The sequence below is a fragment of the Scyliorhinus torazame genome, chromosome 3 (genome assembly GCF_047496885.1).
Source record: "Scyliorhinus torazame isolate Kashiwa2021f chromosome 3, sScyTor2.1, whole genome shotgun sequence".
Classification (NCBI taxonomy): domain Eukaryota; kingdom Metazoa; phylum Chordata; class Chondrichthyes; order Carcharhiniformes; family Scyliorhinidae; genus Scyliorhinus; species Scyliorhinus torazame.
In genome coordinates, this window is record NC_092709.1 from 208,302,750 (window position 1) to 208,323,930 (window position 21,181).

Consider the following 21,181-nt stretch of genomic DNA (forward strand, 5'->3'; position numbering starts at 1 on the left):
ATCGGACTCTTTGGTGCATGCCAAACTCCATTCCTGCCACTGCCCTCTTTTCAGCCTTCCCTGCGAATTGCAGGGCCCTTTCCTGAGAGTGGGTACGGATTTCTGGGATGCCCCCTCCTATCATCTGGCACTCCTGGTGATTATGGCCTGCTTTATCCATGAGGACACAGAAAGGACATAGTGCGATACTGGGACACTTGTTTTATGCGGAGTTTGTAGCTGGTGGCATGAGTGTGCAAGGCTCCAGACCAAAGAGGACAAGACATGTGTTGGGGGTTCATAAAGGGTGGGCTTTAAGGGAAATGCAGGCAGGTGTTGTTGGCAACAAATACCAAGAGCAAATTGAACAAGGATGCCGAAATTGCCAGTGTGTGATCCATGAGCTCATTTTCAAACTTGAGGGAAATCTGAGGAGGGACAGGAGTGATGCCAGGGGCACAGAGGTGGTTACTCGCCGAGTTGCCCGAAAGAGGTTGCTCCATCTTCTTACGGCATTGCATACCAATCCTCTTGGTGAGGCTGCCAGCACTCAAAGCCTCTGCCACCTCATTCAGGATCACAGGCTTGAGTCTCTACCCCACCTTGGGGAAGAGCGTGTTGCTCCTCTCAAAAGTGTTCAGCATTCAGTCAATCTCTGACTCCAGAAACCTCGGTGTAGATCTTTTAGCAGCCATCTTCTCAGCTGGAATGACAGTCTGTGCTGAGTGGATCGCTTCAAAGCTGCTCCAGCTCATCAGACTCTGAACACGAATCCTGACCCCAGTGAATCAGATGCCAGTGGGGCTGGGATTCGGGCGGGCTGCACGTGGGCTGCGGCTGGCCCATTATATGGCATGAATCTCTCCTCACCGGCACTCCGTGCAGCAGTGTGCCTTTATCGTGATTCTCCACCTGCAGCAGCATTAAGCCTCCAGGACGGAGAATTCAGACCAGCAACAGCACAAAGTCCTTTCCAAACATCCATTGCAACAAAAGCCAAGCAAGTCAGGGCAACAAATACCAAGATCAAATTGAACAAGGATGCCGAAATTGCCAGTGTGTGATCCATGAGCTCATTTTCAAAATCTTTAGTGCAAAAGGAGGCCATTCGACCCATCGACTCCCCACTGGCCCTCTGAAAGAGTATTCTACCTCGGGTGACGCTATCTATGATCTAGCTCGTCCCACTCCCCAGGTTTATCCCTGTCACCTTTGGATGCATCTGCTGTAACATGCAAAGACCAATGTCCAGAAACAAAGAATAATTATTTTCATTTAACACATTTAATAGTGCACTTGACGGTTATAACTGTACAGACACACAAAGATATAAACACTTTCTTGGTTCTTTATGTCTTAGCATTTAGAGAGTAAAATATTTACAATTTAAAAAGAGGTACAAAAAATTATAATTGAGGTATAAATATGTGAATATTTAAATAATTAATAACATGCGTTATCCCTGTTTGGCAGTATGCAGCTAGACATGTATACACGTTTACAATGCAATGGTATACACAGTGACATCAAATTCTACAAATACCAATTAAATTCTTGTATAGACACACAGAATGGTAAGCATTTTAAAGTGAAGGGATAACACTGAAATAATTACTGATAAAATTGTTCTTATTGCCACAAATTTCACTGAAAGTTATTTACATAACACTGAACGGTAAATATTTTAAACAATATTAGATAAATCCTTCTTTTAACTTCTGCTCATTAAGGGCTCCAGCACCCACATATTAAGAAGGTTCATTGAGTTCCCAATGGCAGTTTTGTATTAGCTATTAACTGCCATTCCATTTAAAGCCTCATACAAATGGTAATGTTACAGTAAAACCTGTATGAAAGACCACCTTCTGTGAGAGGCCCACTTGGCAAATAGCATCCTAGCGATTGTTAGCAAAATCTCAAGAACTGGCAAAGTGAGGATGAAAAACCAAAAAATTAAAACAAAAAGAGGAGCAAAAAAAACAATGAACACCAGAAATGATTTTTAACATGTCAGAATTGTTTCATGAACAGAGCTGGAGGTCTTCCGATGCACACCATTACAAATATTATCCAATACCATGTTCCAGTGAATATTCGCTGGGAATTGAGAAAGGTTTGATTCTATTATGAAAAGTACTCTACACTCAATAGCACCTTAACAACCTTAACAGTGTTATTCACATGTGATATAGGCACAGCTCGGCCCCTATTGTCTTGTGATTTTAACCACAGGTGTACATCCAGTGACAGTTTTGGAAGTGGAGAAATTATTTTGTATAATGGAAAAAATGTGAAAGTCGCCCTAGTCCCCGAGGACCATGGGCTGCTCTCACCTTTTGAGAGAGCTGACTGGTGGTGATTTAACCTGACGCCAGTTCGCCCAATAAAAGCTGCCGAGCTACCCACCAGGTGAGGGGGCGGGGTGAGGCATTGAAGTGGCCACTGGTTGGTGGATGGGAAGGTGGCAGGCAGGCAATGCCCTGCATTTTACAAAACCCCTCCCCATCTTCAAACCTAATAGCGGGGAATCATAAAATTTCACCCATGATTACTATGACCTCAGGATTGCTGATCAGGTACAAAAACCACCAAGTTGCCTATAACCGATTTGCAAGGGGGAACATGTTATGCCCCACCTTTCGTTTGATGCCAATTGCGGGTGCCCCAGATGCGCCACTGACAGCATGGACATCCACTATCATGATAATTGAGGAATCTCACCCAAGCCCATGAGCTTTATTGGGGTCAGCTGCTAATGGGGACAGATGCATTTCAGCACTTTAACCAAACTACAGCTTCCTGTGATTTTTCAGAGTCAAGTGGCTTTTCAGCAAAATCTGGGGCGGGATTCTATGTCCCGCCAGCCCCGTTTTCCGAGAAATGCGCACCCCACCCCCTCCGCCAGCGGGATCGTCCGTTCCGGCAGCCAGCCTTTGGGGTTTCCCATTGTGGCCATCCCATGCCATTGGGAAACCCGCAGACGTGGGTGCGCTGCCGGCGAAGCGGAGGATCCCACCAACGGAGAATGCTGCAGCTGATCTATTAGAATATAGACAGGAAAATACTAAGCAGACAAATCATTCTGCTTCAGAGGGAGACAGAGGAAGGGCTACATTTTACTATAAAACTATTTTCGGATTAGCCATGCAAGTCGCCCAATACATAAAAAGCTAACATTGGCACAATACATAACACATTTGACTATTAAAAACCAGCAAGACCAGTCCCCTTTAACTTTCTCCGTATAGGCCCAGAACTTTCTGTTTCACAGCAGTTTTCAACATCACTTTTAAGAGACACAACACTTTTGCAACAACAGCAGTTTTGCAATGTTCTTCCCTGCCTTAGATCGAACAAACGCCACATTGATTGTTAAAAATGCAGCACAGCATGGATGCATATATTAACGTTCTGTAGCATGAAACACCACTTTTGAAATTATGTATTTTTGTCCCTGCAAACTTATAGAACCACTGAAGGGTCTCATCTAGTGAAAAATACAACGGAGGGGTTTGTTCATTAAAAAAACCAGCTTCATCAAAAGAAACAGTCCTTCTCCTTTGGAAATGTAGTTGGAGTCCAGTTAGGTTTTCAAGATACATTGAGAGGGATCATCAAAGCTGTTACATTATTCCAACCAAACCCTCTCCCAATCCCTGGCAGGTGGGACTGAGTTTTGGTCGACAAGTTACGAGTCCACCAAGAGATAAAATCCAAACCTTGGTGGGGAAAAAGTGGCCCTAAAGTGGTCTCCATTGTCTTTTACATAAATACTATATTGACAGGTTTAGCTGTACGGGAAACGCATTGATTGACGGATATCATTCTGCCATGCCAGTGCCGTCTGAGCAAGCAGTGTACCAGACACCGTCCCTTACCCAATCTCTCACATTTCAGTTCCTTAGAAACACACGCTCAAGCACACACTCCTCCAGATGCACCATGCTATATGGATAACTGAACCAAACATGACTCAAATGAAGTATAGCAATAGTTCATAAACTATGTAGAATGAAATATAAAAAAATAGCAAATGACGTGAACACACCAGGTTATTATTTTACATACACATGATTTATATTACACAAATTGCTTGATGCTTCATAGAAGCAATTGTGGCCCCTAAACAAGCAAGTACAATATATTTTTTGCACCTCACTTTTTCAAAGAGTCACTAGTCCCATCCTAGTATTCCAGTAAAGGCCTATATGACAGCCCTCGTGTACGAATTAAGCAGCTTTTTAATAGTATGTCGCTACAGTCATAATTAGGAATTCCATTAAAAATAAAATAATTCATTTCAAAGGTCTAAATGTGCAGGCCTCCATTATAAATGCGTTCATTTGGGTCCACCACAGTTTCCTTCGAAGTACATACGGTTGCTCTTTGAAGCTCTGTGCATCAGAGTTAACATATGAGCTCATTGGAAGTAGTGCCCTAATGCTTGCTTTCTTGACTGTCGGAGCCAGGAATATTAAAAGAGTCTCGTATTCTACCAATTTCGGCTGCGCACAAGTGCCCAAATGCTTTATTGTACCACTCTGGCATCCGCCCTCTGAAATAAAAGATAGAAAATGTTGGATTGAATTTGTAATGCTGATTGAAAAATTAAACAAACGTGTTTGATTTTTAACAATATATATTGTGCTGGTTAAACTCTACAGTCGAAGTCAGAAAACTATTCCAGGGCCCTACCTTTGTAGTTTAAGACAGTTCCGACTCTGGTCACAGGGTCATTATATAAACGAGGTTGCACTTTCATGCCTTTAGAAAGCCCAATTCAGTAGTGGTTCCTATCCTCCTTGCTGCAGTTGCACCACTACAGTGCTGTAGAAAAATGATGCCGCTGCGATAGCTGAATGCTGTAGGCCAGAGGTTTGTACTGGTTTTGGGTGAGCAGCATTTGTCAGGATAGACCAGCAATGCAGCTTTGCAGTGGAGCAAAATGTGTTGGGCTGAGTTAGTACAAAATTTATGGGAGCAAAATTTGTTGGGTTGAGTTAGTACGTTATTTATTATGCTTCACCATGGATCTTGTTGTTTCTCATTTTTTTAAGTGTACCCTCACACCCACACTCTGTCTTGATATTTGGGGAATAGTGGGGAAATGGTGGAAGGATTCCTGAGTTGATTATAGCCGTTGAACTGCATGATGAACATTCCTTCTCCGTGGCCAACGGGTCCTGCCATTGCTCCTGCCGGAATCTTTGGTCCAGAGGTACGGATGCTACCACTGTGACGCAAGGCCTCCTTGTTTCTCTTGGTGCCACCATAAGCAATAGTGCTTCTATCGGATTGTACATTTACTTAAACCATGTTACGATTCATTGAAAATTGTGCCTGTAAAAATGCTAAAGTGCTTGGATCAAACTGTTCTCTGCAGAATGTGATCAAATTTATTTTGGACGGTATGGCGTTGAAATAGTTTACATTTTGCGCAGCGCGTCATGTCATTTTTGCATTCATACAGGAGTGTTTTTTCTTTTCAATATGGTAGCTGCATGAATATTTCATTGCTGCATTTTAATGTAGGAGGAAATCAACTTCAATAATGTGTGTTTAAAGGAAGTGGACAGCAAGATTTAGTATGATTATCTAAAGCATGCGTACAGCACTGGTCAGAAATATAATATAGTACATATTACTAACTAATACTATGAAAAAGACACCCTCCAATACCTTGTGTCTATTCTACACAAGTACGTGAGTTTGGATTTTCCTGACCCACAAGGCTCGATTAGATATCGTGAGGTTAGAGCATTAGCTCGGACTCCTCCAACCACAGGTGTCTCATTGTGCTCCACTGAGGTGGCCACCAACGCACAGCTTCCCTTGGGCAAGTTGGTCCTCCAAGTCCTGAAAAAGAAAATAAACATGTTTGAAATGTAGATTCTGAATAGAAGAAATACAAGGTAAAAAATTCAAGAGAAATGAATTTTGATAAACTATAAATATAATCGACAGGATCTTCCGACATCCACAGTGGCGAATGTTGAGATGTCAACCGCCATTGTGCTTTAGGACCCATCGGAGATGGGCTTGTAGAGGGAAATATCTGATGCTCCGGAAGCAAGGCCATTTAGACATATTTGAATTCATGCAAATGAATGGCAATAAGGTCCATGCCCAGATTACGTCGCCGGTGGAGGGGCGGGGAAGATCTCTTATTCTGCGATCTCCCCGTCGCAAATCTCGTTATTGCCCTGTTGCGAGAGTTATCAGCCATAACGGGATTTGCGCCCATGGCGAATGGGCCCAGAGATTCTACCCTCCCCTTCATAGAGTCCAAATATGGTATACCTACTGTCGCTAAACTGAGACTAACTAACTATGCACATCAAGATCCAAACAAGTCAACTTCCTGCTTTGTATGGGAATTTGCAACAATGCAGGCAATGCTGGCTAATCTAAACCTTATCTTTTCTCTACGGATAATACTTCAGAGTTTAAAAATGCTTACCTTAAGAGCACATAATCTCTGGTCGGGTGTGGGGCCATGCTGCTTTGCACATAATGATAGATATCTGTTTGACTATTCAAATTTTCAATGACCTTTGAACTAAGAAGGTCATCATCCCAGAGATGACGGTCCCGTAGTATCCGCCACAGAACATCCTCTGGTGCAGCAGGAATCTCAATGCAAGCCTTCCACAATTTTAGAGGTGGTCCATCACAAATCTGGTTAAAAAAAAGAATTGCCCTTTAAATCTTTTTATTCCTCAAAGATGCAGCCAAAAGAGGTTAAATGTTTTGTGATGTATTGGCATACAAATGGCTGAAAAATGACAGTAAGGTGTGAGTTTACGTTTCTGCGTCTTGTGCGCAGGATTGGGAGAATTCCCGGCTCTGCAAACGTGGTTCCTGAGAAACTGCCCCAGAAGTCTTAATTTCCGTTCCTGGAGGAGCGGGTTTCATGGAAGTGGTGCCAGCTACCACCGGAAAAAGTTTATTGGCAGCCATAGGAGTTGTTTGGTGCAGGGCTGGGTGAAAGGCAATTCATACCCTCCATGCCAACTTATGCCCTCCACTCATCCCCATGGCCATTTATAGCCCCTGTGCCAACTTAATGCCCACGCGTGTCAACCCATGACCCCACCCACCAATCTTTGCCCTTACACCCTCTCATGTTAGCTCACCCAGTATCCAGCATGGGCAGACATCAGGACGCAGGCTGAGATTAAGTAAAAGTCTTCAGCGTCCATTGATGAATTCACTACTTAAAAAAAACTCATTGATAAAGATCCATTCATTCATTGCATTTAACTCCTTTTAATCCCTTTGCACAGATGGTGGTATAGTGCTAATGCCACTGGACTAGGAAACCAGAGACCTAGCTAATAATCTGAGGACACAAGTTTAAATCCCACCAAGGCAGTTGGTGGAATTTAAATTCCGGAACGGAAAGCTACTGCCCGTGAAACCATTGACGATTGTTGTAAAAACCCATCTGGTTCACTAATGTCGTTAGGGAAGGAAATCTGCCCTCCTTACCCAATCTGGCCCACATGTGACTCCAGGCTCACAGCAATATGGTTGACTCCGAATTAGGTTTAAATCTGGCAAGAAAGTGAGAAAGGTGGGCTCGTGCAGTACATGGATCTGCTGTTATTTGTAACTGGTGGTCAGAAGTCTTCCCAAAAATGCCATTTTGAGCTTGAAAATCTGAGCTAATCATCGTGACTCCGACTACGATCTTCCCTTACAAAGTAATTTTTGGAGCTGGGGTGATTTGCGTCGTAATGAGATGTGCGTGACCCAAAGATGCTGGCAAGGCTGGATTCTCAGAGAATGGGGTGCCACTTTTAAAGGGCGCTCTAATCTCACAATAACGGCTACAGGCAACCCCCTTCTCGCCGGGAAAGACACCCCCCCCTTATCACCAGCAAAGACACCCCTACAATCGCCAGCATCAGGAGTCCACCCTCTCCGATCATTGATACCAGCAGCCCCCCCAGGAGTGGTACCCCACTAGGGGATCCCCAAAGGCCCTGTCCCCATCATGCTCATGTTTCCTCTCCATTCAGCCTCACCCGCATAAGGCCCCACCCCTTCACATTGTCCGCTGACACCTTGGCAGTGCCGGAAAGCCAGGGGGCAGTGCCCAGGCACTGCTCTGCCATGGCCCCAGCCACCCTGGGATTACAATTGCCTCCGAACTCCGAGCGTGGTCATCACGTCTGATCTTTATTTGTGGTGACCAGTAGTGATCCGTGCTGGCTTCACGTTGCGCTGGTGGGTGGGAAAATTGCAGGAGCCGGACGAATTCGGCTTAAAGCCGATCCTGCATTATTTAAATTAGATTTTTAATATGCTAATCTGGTTCACACCCAGCCAGGGCATAAACCAGATTACGTCTGCTGGGAGGGCTTGGGAGCATCGGAACTCTTTGGCACCCGGTACAAATCCAGTTTCAAGCCTCTCCTGGAATTCTCCCGACATAGTGGTTTCGCTTACGGTGAGTCACTGTGAGTTACATTTTAGTTCTGTGCAAGGGGATGGGGTTTGCATGGATTGAGCCCATTGGGTCTGAACTCCAGTGAGGGTCAGTGATGGAAGACTGAAAGCAAAATCCCTCCATTGTCATCAGGACTTTTCCCTGTGGAATTCCAGAGCCTTCTTCCACTCCTTGCTGAAAATGGCTAATTCACTTCAAATATTCATTTACATTGCCTGTACTCTCCACCTTTGAAACAATTTTCACTGTCCATCGCCTTTTTCTTTTTAAACAAAGCTCTGACACAGAGACATACACAACATTCACATAGTCACTTTGTGCTGCCAACGTCGACCACAATTGCAGTCTGCTGCTGCATTCCATTTTAAACAATTACCTTTTTGTAGGCCAGCTCCGCCGATTCTGATGTTGAACAGTTGACCCAGCCTTTAAACTTGTCTTTGGCCTCCTTCAGCAGAACATTGACGTAGTTCTGCAGATGAGCTCGGAACTCAGAGGATTCACCCTGACTGGTTTTGCCCAACTCCTCCAAACTGACTGGCTGCAAATCCTGTTCCATGTAGGAGTTGCGACAATGGCTCATCATTTCCTCTGGAATCTAAGGAATAAAAATATAGCCACACTTATAATATGTCAATAAGTATCCCTGCATTTATATTACTCCTGTTTAGTTTCATACTGGATGTTCAGCATCTATGATCAGTTTATACTGATTCATCTGGCTCCCTTGTCCAGATGGTAGGCTCATATTAGCAGCTATCAACACTGAGTCTAGGAATCTGTTGACAGGGTGTAGCCATCTGGGATGGCCACTTCGTGATTACAAAATGGACACTTTGCAAAGATTGCAGGGAAAATGGACAATACTGAGAAAACAAGCAGGTTCAGGGTTTGTCTGCATATTGGAGCCGCAGCTCCCAAACAAGACCAAAACTGCAAACCCATTAGCATACTAATGGCCCATCTCCGGGAACAAAAGAGTAACATTTGAGTAACCGATACTAAGGCAGACACCCCGGCGTCAGAGGAGACCAGAACAAAGCAGGCCAACGGCCACCTAGGACACGCCCAGCCATCAGGGCACCCACCCCTTTATTGGAGGAAATCGATAGGAACAATCGAGAAATGGCCCAATTAATTGGGGCCAAGTTCAAGGCCCGCCCAAAAGCGCGCGAAGCCCCTTTGGGTATAAGAACGATCCCCCAAGAGAGAATCGTTCTCTTGGCTCCAGCTCTCACCAAGGAGAGACCTGCCCAACAGCTGCACCAGAACAAGTAAGTCCAAGGTCAACGCACGCTACCAGACAGACGACCGTAGCATTCCCCTTCACCACTTCGACCCCAGCAGCCTCAGAACCGAATAACGGCCATTGTTCCTCTGACTGAGTGGATGCCCGAAGCTAAGTATAGGCTTTAGGAGTAGTGATAGTTTAGTCTGTAGTATTTGCGCATGAGTATATTTAACTGTATGTGTAAATAATAAGCATTTGACTTTGAACTAACTAACTGGTGTATCGAGTCTTTGATCAGTATTTGGTTTGAACCTTGTGGCAGTATCGAAAGATACCTGGCGACTCTAGAGCGAAACGTAATTAGAATTAAGGAAGGCGACCATATTGACCGCCATATTCAGAGCCAAATAAAGAGAACACAATTAGTAAGGAAACTGGACTCAGCTCCTGCAATCCAAATTAAATGTTGTCAATGTAAAAGCAGCTTGCCAATGTAAACAAGGCATCCTTTCAGTATAGTTACATAATAATAATAATAATCTATATTTTCCCAAGTAGGCTTACATTAAGACTCCAATAACGTAACTGTGAAAAACTTAGACCTGGGTTTTCGTTCCCAGGTCGGGAGCACAGAGTCGGGACAGCTCCACAAACCCGTCCTGGAAGTGTGATGTTTGTTCCGGGGTGGCGGGGGTTCTGTGGGAGTCAGGTCATGTTACCCCGGAAAGAATGCAGAAGATGTTAAGTGCAGGGGTCGGCTGGGCAGAAGGCCTGCCTCAGTGCAGCGCACCCACTCCCAAAGACAAATTATTTACACAGCAACTTTGAAAGCTTTTGGTAATTCTTGTATATGTTCTTAACGTAAGGGTGGTATTCATCACAGTCTAAAGGGAGTTTCAGGGAGATTGGTATAGCCTTGCATGGGATCAGGGAACAGGAAATCTGTGTTTCGGGTGACTGGTATTGTGACTTTAAGACTGCTGTTGTAATGTCATGGAGGTTGGTGCACAGGTAAAATATTCAAAAGTCCTATTATTTGTGAAAATCTTTAGGATGTTCCTGGATCCCTGCTGCCATATGCCAGATTTTGGGAGCACCTCTCCGTTTGGGAGAGGGTCAGAATGGCCTATCCTGTCACATCTGGCACGGTTACATTGGGATTTCACCCATGGCAGTTAATGCCCATTTCTTCTGTCTACTCTAGAAAACCCATGGGCAGCATATATAGGGGACGTCAGACTCAACAGGCCTCTGCCTACATCCTCACTTTGCTGTGTTTAGGGATTTGGGCATAGTGAAGAGCAAAATCTAACATGTCATGTTTCAAACACTTGACCAACAGCGAGATTGTCTGGCCACTCCGTGGTATGTTTTCCAGCAGCGAAGGAGGCCTGCCTATGGCCAGATCTTCTGGTCCTGCTGATGTTCACGCCGTTTTGCGCGGCTCACCCGTCCCGGGGAACCCACCATGGGGGGCCACCTTTAGTGGGACCACAAGATCCTACCGGCAGGGAAGGCCAGAAAACCCTGCCCTGAGTATTTACTGGGTCCGAAATAAAAATGAACAATGGCAAACAAAGCACACCTTGAAAAGCTTCTTGCACTCTGCGATCATGTGGGCAAGGCCTTGGGTAGCAGCCAAGTTTTCATTCAGGTCCTTCTGATCAGGTTTGCCTAAACTTTGTTTCCTCTGTATCACTCTGGATTAAAAAGAAACAAGGTCTCATTAATACATAAATGACTAATGGACAATAGCACAGACACTTCGGTGCCAGCACAGGTATTTGTGGAGTTTTACAAAAGGATCATTAAACAGCAGCAAACCTTGTAAAACTTGCACAAGGATCAACGATAAGGGCACGCAATTTATGGCACACACTTAACTTGCATCGGAGTAAAAATCCTTTCACTCTAGTAAGCAAACAGCAATTTGTCTCTGCTTTAGGAGCTTTAGGACTTGTCTTTAAATTAGATAGTAGACTTTGTGGCAAGGTCAAGGTTTTTTATATTTCAAGTCTTTGAGGCAGTGGTGCAGCACGAGGAGGGTACTTAAAGTGACATTGTGGAACAGGTCCTCATCAGGTCTGCCCATTGATAGATGACAACTTTACACAATAGTTCCACACAACAAATAATTAGAAAGGGCACCATATAAAAAGGCACTTTTACACTGGCGCTGTGTTAATTAGGGAGTCTGACAGCTATTTCCTGGTGTTTACATAATGTAATATTCCCGATCTCTCGATGGTGAATTGAAAAACGAAGGGGTGAATTTCCCCATTTATGCTGTTTGTTTTGAGTTTTCTGCAACTCTTCTGCAGAAATTATAGTGCAAAATGAAAATCACCTGCAATTCTGCTGCAGGGATTACTGATCTTCCCTTGTGTATGTGGATTTGTGTTGCTGGTCTCCAGATACATCTTTTGAAATATTTCACTGACCTCCCCTTGCAAATGTGCAGTGGGTTTATTACTGGTCTTGCTAGCCAGTTTTATGTGACTCATGATTTTTATTTTGATTTAAGTCACCCATTTTACACGAGTGCACATAATCAAGGTAAGATCTATCCCGATGTGTGTTACCTGTCTCCTATGTATCTGTATACAACAGATCTTCCTGTGTGCATGTGTGGGTGTGTATTATTCATCTCCTATCCTTGTGTCCAGAAAACTAGTTACTCTTGGAAGAGAAATAATGACCCCGATTTTCCAGTCCCTCCATAGCAGATGCAGGGAGGCAGCCAAAAGTTTACTGACTTTGGCAGGATTGGAAGTTCCTGCCAGTAAGAGGAGCTGCAAAATCTTGCCCAATTTTTAGAAAAAATGTAAAATACATACAACCCTTGTGCCTAGGAAGGAAGCAGTACCTGGGAGAGGAGTTTTCTCTCTTCAGAGTATTGAGGTGGAACAGCGAAGGGGCCAGGCACACGGCGAGGTTTGTAGGTGTCATCTGGTTTTCTTCCACAACAGCCACAACATCACTCAGGAAATAGAGGAGAGTCTGCAGGGCCTCGCGATTCTCATCAGGCAATAGCATGATGCCAGCCTGAATTGCTTGGAAACGTTGATCCTTTGGGACATCTGCAGCATAAAATTATTTTCATTTTACTTTTCAGACTTGGAGGAGAAAAAGTTGAAGGTGCTTTATGGTCTAAGAAAGAAAACTTGCATTTTATAAAGCCCCTTATTGGAATATCTCCACGGGCTTCATGTACAATGAACCAACTTGAGATACAATGCCAGCTGCTCAGTGCACATTTACTAATAAGCTTGAGCGCAAAGTTATCCAAAATTCGTAACTTGGGTAATGACACCGGCAAGTCTCCAAAAGGAGGTCTGGTGAAGGAAATGAAAATGGAAACCGATGCATCCTTTTCAAGCTGCAACCAAGCCACTTTCAGTCGAAGTTGATAAATGCAGTGCCCTGTTGGAACTGAAACATTGCACTTAGAAAGTACCTGCTTTAGAAATAACAACTTGAATGTGCATAGCACCTTAACCAGAGCAAATAAAAAAATACACCGTTCAGGTAGAAAAGCATTTTGATTTCTGTGTCTTCAAAATGAGCTGATCTCAGTCAGGCCAAGTCGGTGAAAAAAAACGTCAACCACTTTCCTGCTTTTGACTTCAGGAGAGGAGAGAGGGAACAGAGTAGAAAGCAAGAAGTATTTCTATCATTTGATGCAATTTCAAGTTACTTTATTACCTTATCTCGTGCCTTTGTTAACATGATGTTTTATTTTGAACAGATAGGGAAGCCAAGATACCCTTTTACCACAGAGCTCATAATAAGCCCCACATGAAATTCAACTCATGTTAGTTTATCCCAAACAGAATGAAACAACTTCCTTCTCAGTTCTTAAACGCACGATTAGTTTACGTTTCTGTCAGGAGGCCAAGGGTGCTGAAGCACATGGTGATTGATGGGACATGTAGGGTTACTTTGTTTTCCTTGTGCTATGAGCTGAGCGAAAAATACATGCAAACTCTTTCAGGCAGAACACTTCAACAATGTCCTGATACAGAGAGCAAATAATGTAAAGGTTCCTCAAAATACATATCTTCATAACATGCACCAGCTCAAAATAGAACACCCTCGGAATATTTACATGGGAATGGAAATGAATCTGCAAGGACATTTAAACAATGACCTCTAGGATCTTTAACCCATAAATTGTTTACGAAATCACACCACCCTGAACACCCTTGGAAGCGGTCATCTTCGCAGACTTGGCAGAGAGAACTTATCAAATTATGATATGGCAACTTTTATGAATTTCAGAAATACCAGGATAAATGTTTACTTCTAGCAGTGCAAACATGAGAAAATAAATTGTGCTCAGGAAATGGTTGTGTCGAAAATAAAGCATGGCCTTTCCATTTCTACAAAGAAAACACTGAGTCCTAACACAGTGATCCCAGAATTCAGCTGGACCCAGGCAAAGTTTGCAACGTCAGTGGAGGTACCATGATTTCAATATCTTTGGCAGGCTGGATTTGCATATGGATGTCCCCTCCCAAAGATGCCTGTAAATCCAACTGGAGAGTCCCCACATTGAGACTACTGCCATTTCCCGCAGCACCCTCTTTCTACAGGGAAAATGCCATCAAACCATTAACCAGAATCAAAAACAAATTATTCTCCAGAGGTGCAGGCTCTCGGGGGGAGAGAGAGAGAGCGAGCGAGAAACCATACATCATGTACTAAAGAACATGCATGTTGTTGAACTAGACCTTGCCCCCCAAGCCTCGTGTTGAAAGCCTTGTAAGGGCAGGGAACAGTCTTGGGTTTTCAGAGCTAGTGCCCATATAATGTTAGTATCTCCTGGTTTAAAATTTGCTTTCAGCCACTAATCAAAGCCAAAGACAATCCAGTGTATTTAGATCTGGAAACTACTGCTATTACTTACACTGGTAGATTTGTAGAAATGTTTCCGAGAGTTTACTGGTCATCAGTGGCTCAGGCAGATCTCGAAAATACTGTTTAAGCATGTCTGCTACGTCATATGCGGACTGGCCTTCATAGTTCACGCTATCTGTACAAGTCTCATTCATCTGCCGCAAGGCTTGGATTCGAGACTTTACTCCAGACTTTCGGAATAACCCAACCTGTTTATTAAAAATATTAAAATGTTACTTTAAACAAATTTGTAAAGAACAGCCGACAGCAACTTCAGAATAAAAAGTGAGGGGCATTCTATCAGCAAGGCCCTTTTGTCAGTCTTAAGTATACACTGCAGGTGCAGATTGCAACAAAATAAATCCCTCCAATAAAATTAAATGATAACTATCACACATTAATTTTCTTACTACAAATACTTACAATAATACATACAGCAATCCACTGTTGCCAACATTAAGAATAGTGGACTGGATTTTGTGGAGCCTGCTGAAGCAGGCAAAATGGCAGATACACACAGAGAATTTCATGGGAGGGCACGCATTATACTGCCAGCGGCAGGAAACTAAGTGATTAAATTAGAGCTGAGAAAGGTAACAAAACGGGAAACTCACTAGTTAGCTGCCGGAAGCTCATCTACATGCTTAATTTCCCACTTGCATTCAAGTTAAATACAACGGTGCCTCCCTGTGAAAACTCGCAGGTGTCTCTCGAGCCTTCAGTAACCTGTCCGATGAAAGCCTGTGACTGATATGTGACTTCCTTGACGCACTGTGAGAGTGCCTTGCACTTCCAGGAGACTGAGTCACAGGGCATTGCATTGATCTTGGGAGAAGCTTTCTCTGTGCAACACCTTGCTGAGCTGGAAATTCAGGCAGGAAATTCAGAACCCATAAGCACTGGGTCCAAAATTTAAAGGGGGAGAGCACGACTGAGGTGCAGAGAAGCCATCCCTTAAAGAGGCATCGCAGGAAATGGCAGCATGGGATTCATCCATCCTGTCCTTCTTCATCCTCAAGCACTGGAGGGGATGTGCTGACTGGACTGTGACATCTCAGACCTCAGGTGATTCATTGATGCCACTGAATGATCTTGTGTGACGGCAGAGGAATTTTTTCCCTGGACTCGGGACTGTCTGTGTGGAGTCTGCATGTTCCCTCTGTGTCTGCGTGGGTTTCCTCTGGGTGCTGCGGTTTCCTCCCACAGTCCACGGATATGCAGTTAGGTGGATTGGCCATGTTAAATTGCCTCTTAAGTGTCCAAATGGTTAGGTGGGGTTACTGGGTTACAGGGATAGGGTGGAGGCGTGAACCTAAGTAGGGTGCTCTTTCCAGGGCTGGTGCAGAATGGCCTCCTTCTGCACTGTAAAGTCTATGAAAACTAAATAGCGGGGACGTTCTCGGCACCCAAAAAGGGAATTTAATTTTTGCACGTTAAATCGTGCCCCCTTTTTCACGATCTGTACAGTATGGCACTGACCTGGTCCAAACACTGGTTGCGGAGGTAGCGCATGGCCTGCTGAATACTCTGAGGGAGAGGGTGCCCTGAACGTTGGACATTCACAAGCAGAGGAACCCCAAAAACATTCCGGTCCTTGTAGTCTGGAACCTTGATCCTCTTCATGAACTTGGGCACAGCCCTGGAAAAAAGTGTACATGGACCAGAATGAATACCACTGCATCTCTTACACATTTGCAATTGAGCTCAATTGATTGGGCATAAAGTTGCATCTATACAAGCAGTAACCTGGTTCAATGCTAGAAGACCCTCAGAGAAGGGAAAAAATGAGTTGGGGGGGGGGGAGAATTACATTTGACCATTGCCAGGCTAATGATTTGGGGCAGTACATGCTTGGCCTGCAATTCTACGGGTTCTGCATTGTAGTTCTGCTGTCATCTGAAGGGGTTCAGTGGCGACAAACTCTTTGCCATAGCGAAGACCAGTGTCAACATGTTTGATTTAAGAAGCTGAGCCCTTACTCGTGCATGGTTTCACTAGCACTAGTACACCCCTGAGATCACCCAGTGAACATTATCATCGGAGAGCCTTGACACAAAATGTTTTTTTGAAAAAAATTACAGTACCCAATTATTTATTTTTCCAACTAAGGGGCAATTTAGCGTGGCCAATCCACCTAACCTGCACATCTTTGGGTTGTGGGGGTGAAACCCACGCAGACGTGGGGAGAATGTGCAAACTCCATTAGGACTGTGACCAAGGGCCGGGATTCGAACCCGGGTCCTCAGCGCCGTAGTCCCAGTGCTAACCACTGTGCCATGGGCTGCCCTTACAAATTGCTTTTTAACTACACAAGCTGTCACAGTCAATCCTGGTACTGCCCTCACTGAATAATTACACATTCTGTCAGCAGGTGCAGTCATTAATGATAAGCTATTTTTAGCTTGGATGCTGCCAGGATGAGACAGCAAAACATTTATGTCTTGATTAATTTGGTAACAGGATGAGAGAGGGGGAATGACAAAAGAACAGGATCAGGCTGAGTATCGATAAATCGCTTGATACTCCTGGTCTTCAGTTAGTGTAAAGTTCAGGCAGAATTTAGCTGCCAGTAGAGATGCAGAGCAGACGGTAGCACTGAAGTAAGCAAAATAGAAAATTGGTCAGGATGTATAATAGTGTTAATTCACAGCTGTCTGTTTGCCCTACCAATAAAATTTACCTGGTTACATAATTTAGAGTGAATAGCTGTTTGAGTAACGTTATCACTGTAACGCCATCGTCATAGAGCACAAACTATAAATAAACATTGAATTAGCCCCAGGGATACTGGAATTTCCCTGAACTTATCAGCAGAGCAAGGGTTAATTGGAATTTTTCTTTTACTATTTGAAATTACTTGGCATGCCTTCTTTTCATTATACCACTGCCAGGATCAGATTCTCCTTGGCATCTTCTGTGAAGTACCAATATCCGCTTTGATTCTCTAATTGTCAGTAATCCAATCTGATACAAAAAAAATTTCAAAATCTGAAACATCAAACAAGCACCAGGGCCTGTTGGCCATACTACTGACATGTTCCACTGTCAATGAGAACATTGAGCTCTGGGCAAAAAACAAAATAAAGTAATCTCTAGTTGATTTGTATCCCAGGCAAAATGACACCTAATGTTCTTCTACCTCACTAAATGATACCACTTCTTTGTAGCCCTGGATTGAACAGCCAAACTGACAATGTGGGGTTTGTGTAACCAGAGCTCCATTCCGTTAACCCTCGAGGCAGCCAGAATGTCCACTATCGTTTATGACAATATGAAACTGATGTGAAAGTTCCGATGTTGCCAGTGGGAAACACAGTTTGACAAGCAACACCGGTGAAAAGAACCAAATATCCACCATTTGTGCGTGCGCTTCATGTATTTTGTTAAACGGCTGGTGTATTAAAATGCTCCATGAATTGAGGGTGCATTGAGGATGCAACTTGAATCATTGAATCACTTGTGTGGTCTAAAAAAACACACTGGGCATCTTTCCATTAGATATACAAAGTGCTACTGTTAAAGAAAGAGGAAGGATAGAACCATAGTTGAAGCCATAAACATTTCTTAGAATAGGCTAGACAATGAGAGTATTGCTGAACATTGTGAACAATACACCATCATTTTTAAAGGATTTTGAAACAAAGTTACCATTTTTGGTATGGTTCATGGAGAACTGGTCAAGTAATTCACTGCAATAAAATGGATGAAACTACCTATTCCTAAAGGGGTAATGTACAACACTGGAACAGGTGGGCAGGGGGATGGCAAAGAGGTTAATTTGAGGGCAGCATGTCCCAAACCCTAGTTTTGTCTCGGATATCCCCCCCACCAGTTTATACACTGTTGTGCCTCTGAAATGAATGGAGGGAGCATTAACAAGTGTGTGAATCCATCCATTGTTTATTTTGATATCTTTAAAATCTTTCCTTTTGCAGAATGATGTAGAGTATTCGAAGGATTCTCAGCCTGATTAACAATCTGATAGGCTACAGAACACGCCTTCTATGACAAAATGAAACGATCTGGTGCAAGATCGCTGAAGGTTCCAAGAGTTTTCAGCATTCAGGAAAAGACTTAAACACAACAGCACCAAACTGTTTGGCTTCGGTGATTTACAAATTGAAATGACCTTCTCGCAATGCCCCCCCCCCCACCCCCAACCTGTTAACAAGCTCCTCAAGTGGCTTAATAAGGTGTTAATTGGAGGTGCGTGAGATGCCCCATTTCTGTTCACTCTTGCCCTCCCTTTTAATTTAGGCAGATTCAATGTCATATCGCCACCAACCCACCAAAGCCCGTGAACTTGATTTTTAAATTGTGTCTGCAGTCATTTCCGTCCCCACTTGCATTGAAAAGTCCGCCTCTTATAACCCTCACAGGGAAGGGATGATCCACTACCCTATGGAGCTTGTAGAATACAAGCTCCCCTGATAAGGGGGGCGGGGGACCCTTCACATGCCTTTCTATAAATAGAGTCGGACAGTCAGACACCCAGTTGAGAAGACCCAGTAGAGACCTACTGGCTGTACGTAATAGTTAAGGTGTTAAATAAATAAGTTTTGTTTTTCTCTACAACACAATGTGCACTCCTTTCATTGCCCCTTCCAAAACCGCCAGAATCTCGATAGATATTAAGGACAGCAAGAACATGACAATGTGCACCTGCAACAATGATTCCATAAAGTTAGGCTTGACCTCAGAATGCTATAGATACAATTGGTTACTTTGGAAAGGAATTTGAGATTTAAACACTAGGCTATTACATCTTAGACCATTGTTTAACCATCAATAAAAAAATTATTTTTACTAATGAGACCAGGAAATATTCTTGGGTGATCTTTGGTACAAGACCCTTCCATTTGGCCCTATGTTTTTTGCACTTATAACACAAGATGACACCAATTTACAATGCATACTTTCCAAAGTTTACTGTCTAGGTCATGACTTCAATAACTATCAAATGACATTGGATTATCACCGAGTGGTCCATATACATTATTCATTTCATTTCATTCCGCGATGTTCCAACACCTACCAGTTAAATCCATGTTTGTTGGAAGGTGAATATTTCTCCATTAGGGCTGTAAGCTTAAGCAGAGAGAATTTCTGCAGCAGGTTCATCTGTGCCACCGATTGGCTGTTGATTTGCAATGAGGCTGAATTTAAACTTGGCCTATGAGAGATCTGGAAACTGCCCCATCGCAATCTCTGTCGCCTATTTAATTAAACAATAATCATAATTAAGTCAATACTTTGATTACTTTTGGGTAATAGTCTTGCAACCGATTTATGTAATCACTCAAATAGGATTAAAAGAATTACTGACATCATGCTTGAAACTTGAAGTAAACAATCCTACATTAGTTTAAAATATTATTTTGTGTATTAAAACAGCTGCAAAGTCTGTTCAAAAGTTCTGTAATTGTACTCGGCATTGCAAGAAGCAAAGTAGATTATTGCAGAAGATGTCTTTAGTGGCAATGCTTTCAGATTAATTCCATACAATGTAATTTGGCCATATTTTTTTAATGGTTTTAAAATAACCGGTTATTATTTGATCACTTCAGCCAGAGTGAATTCTGGATTCAGAATTAAAATTTATTTTTCAATTTATACTGAAATATTCTGAGTCAATATACAGTACTGTACAATATTCATGGGAAAGGAAATGCGTAGCACCAAAAAAGATCATTTAGTCAGTTCCAAAGTTAAATGCGCCAACAATACACAATGGCCAGGACATTCCGGTTTTGCCAAAGGTGACCCCCTGTGGCGGGTTCCCTGGCGGCATGGTTAGCGAGCAACGCAAATGACCATGGACTTTGGTGGGGGACCGGAAGATACTGCCGACGACCAATGGCGAGCTGCCCCCGCAGCTGGAAAATCTGCCGCGGGGGAAGGGGGCTCGAACATCCCAGCCATTTTTGAATGTGGAGGACACTACCTGCTTCCATCATTTGTTCCAAACTTATTTCTCTTTTGGTCTTGTTTAATTTCTTTACTGCCATGAAAGTCTCAGAGGTACGAGGCATCCACCAGCACCTTGAGCTCCTTTTGTTGTGCTGTGTCCTTGTGAACTACTACTGTTCCTCATATATATTCATTGGCTATTCCTCTGCTGAAGACTTATCACCTCGTCTCAGTCACTGTTAATAGCTGCCAGGTGTCTGCCCAGTTTCAATGTTAACATTATGTTAGTCTTGCTGGAGATAAAACTGCAATATTCATGGCTAAAGCATGACTTGATATACAGCATAAATGGGTGCACTAATGTAGTGATTATGTTACTAATAATCCACAGAATTTTTAAAAAAATTAGCGTACCCAATTATTTTTTTCCAATTAAGGGGCAATTTAGTGTGGCCAATCCACCTACCCTGCACATCTTTGGGTTGTGGGGGTGAAACCCACACAGACACGGGGAGAATGTGCAAACTCCTCACAGACAGTGACCTGGGGCTGGGATCAAACCCAGGTCCTCAGCGCCGTAGGCAGCAGTGCCAACCAATGTGCCACGTGCCGCCCTATAATCCAGAGAATTTTACTGCAAATCCCACAATCACAGTTTGAATCTGGAAACATCAGTAAAAAAGTGATCATGAAATTACTGGTTCTTC

General features: G+C 43.4%; 1 protein-coding gene across 3 annotated transcripts in view; it reads right to left on the reverse strand.

Moving 5' to 3' along the window:
- Positions 1-1,244: 1,244 nt before the first annotated feature.
- Positions 1,245-21,181, reverse strand: part of dlc1 (DLC1 Rho GTPase activating protein) — a 732,899-nt gene continuing 712,962 nt past the window's right edge. For all 3 annotated transcript variants that reach the window (XM_072496832.1, XM_072496831.1, XM_072496833.1), the window contains 9 exons: positions 19,600-19,779; positions 16,044-16,203; positions 14,575-14,773; positions 12,532-12,745; positions 11,251-11,365; positions 8,811-9,032; positions 6,440-6,657; positions 5,659-5,835; positions 1,245-4,534 (listed from right to left, as the gene is read on the reverse strand). In XM_072496832.1, coding sequence (XP_072352933.1) covers positions 4,417-4,534; positions 5,659-5,835; positions 6,440-6,657; positions 8,811-9,032; positions 11,251-11,365; positions 12,532-12,745; positions 14,575-14,773; positions 16,044-16,203; positions 19,600-19,779 — 1,603 coding nt within the window. In that variant the 3' untranslated portion in view covers positions 1,245-4,416. The remainder of the gene's footprint in view (positions 4,535-5,658; positions 5,836-6,439; positions 6,658-8,810; positions 9,033-11,250; positions 11,366-12,531; positions 12,746-14,574; positions 14,774-16,043; positions 16,204-19,599; positions 19,780-21,181) is intronic.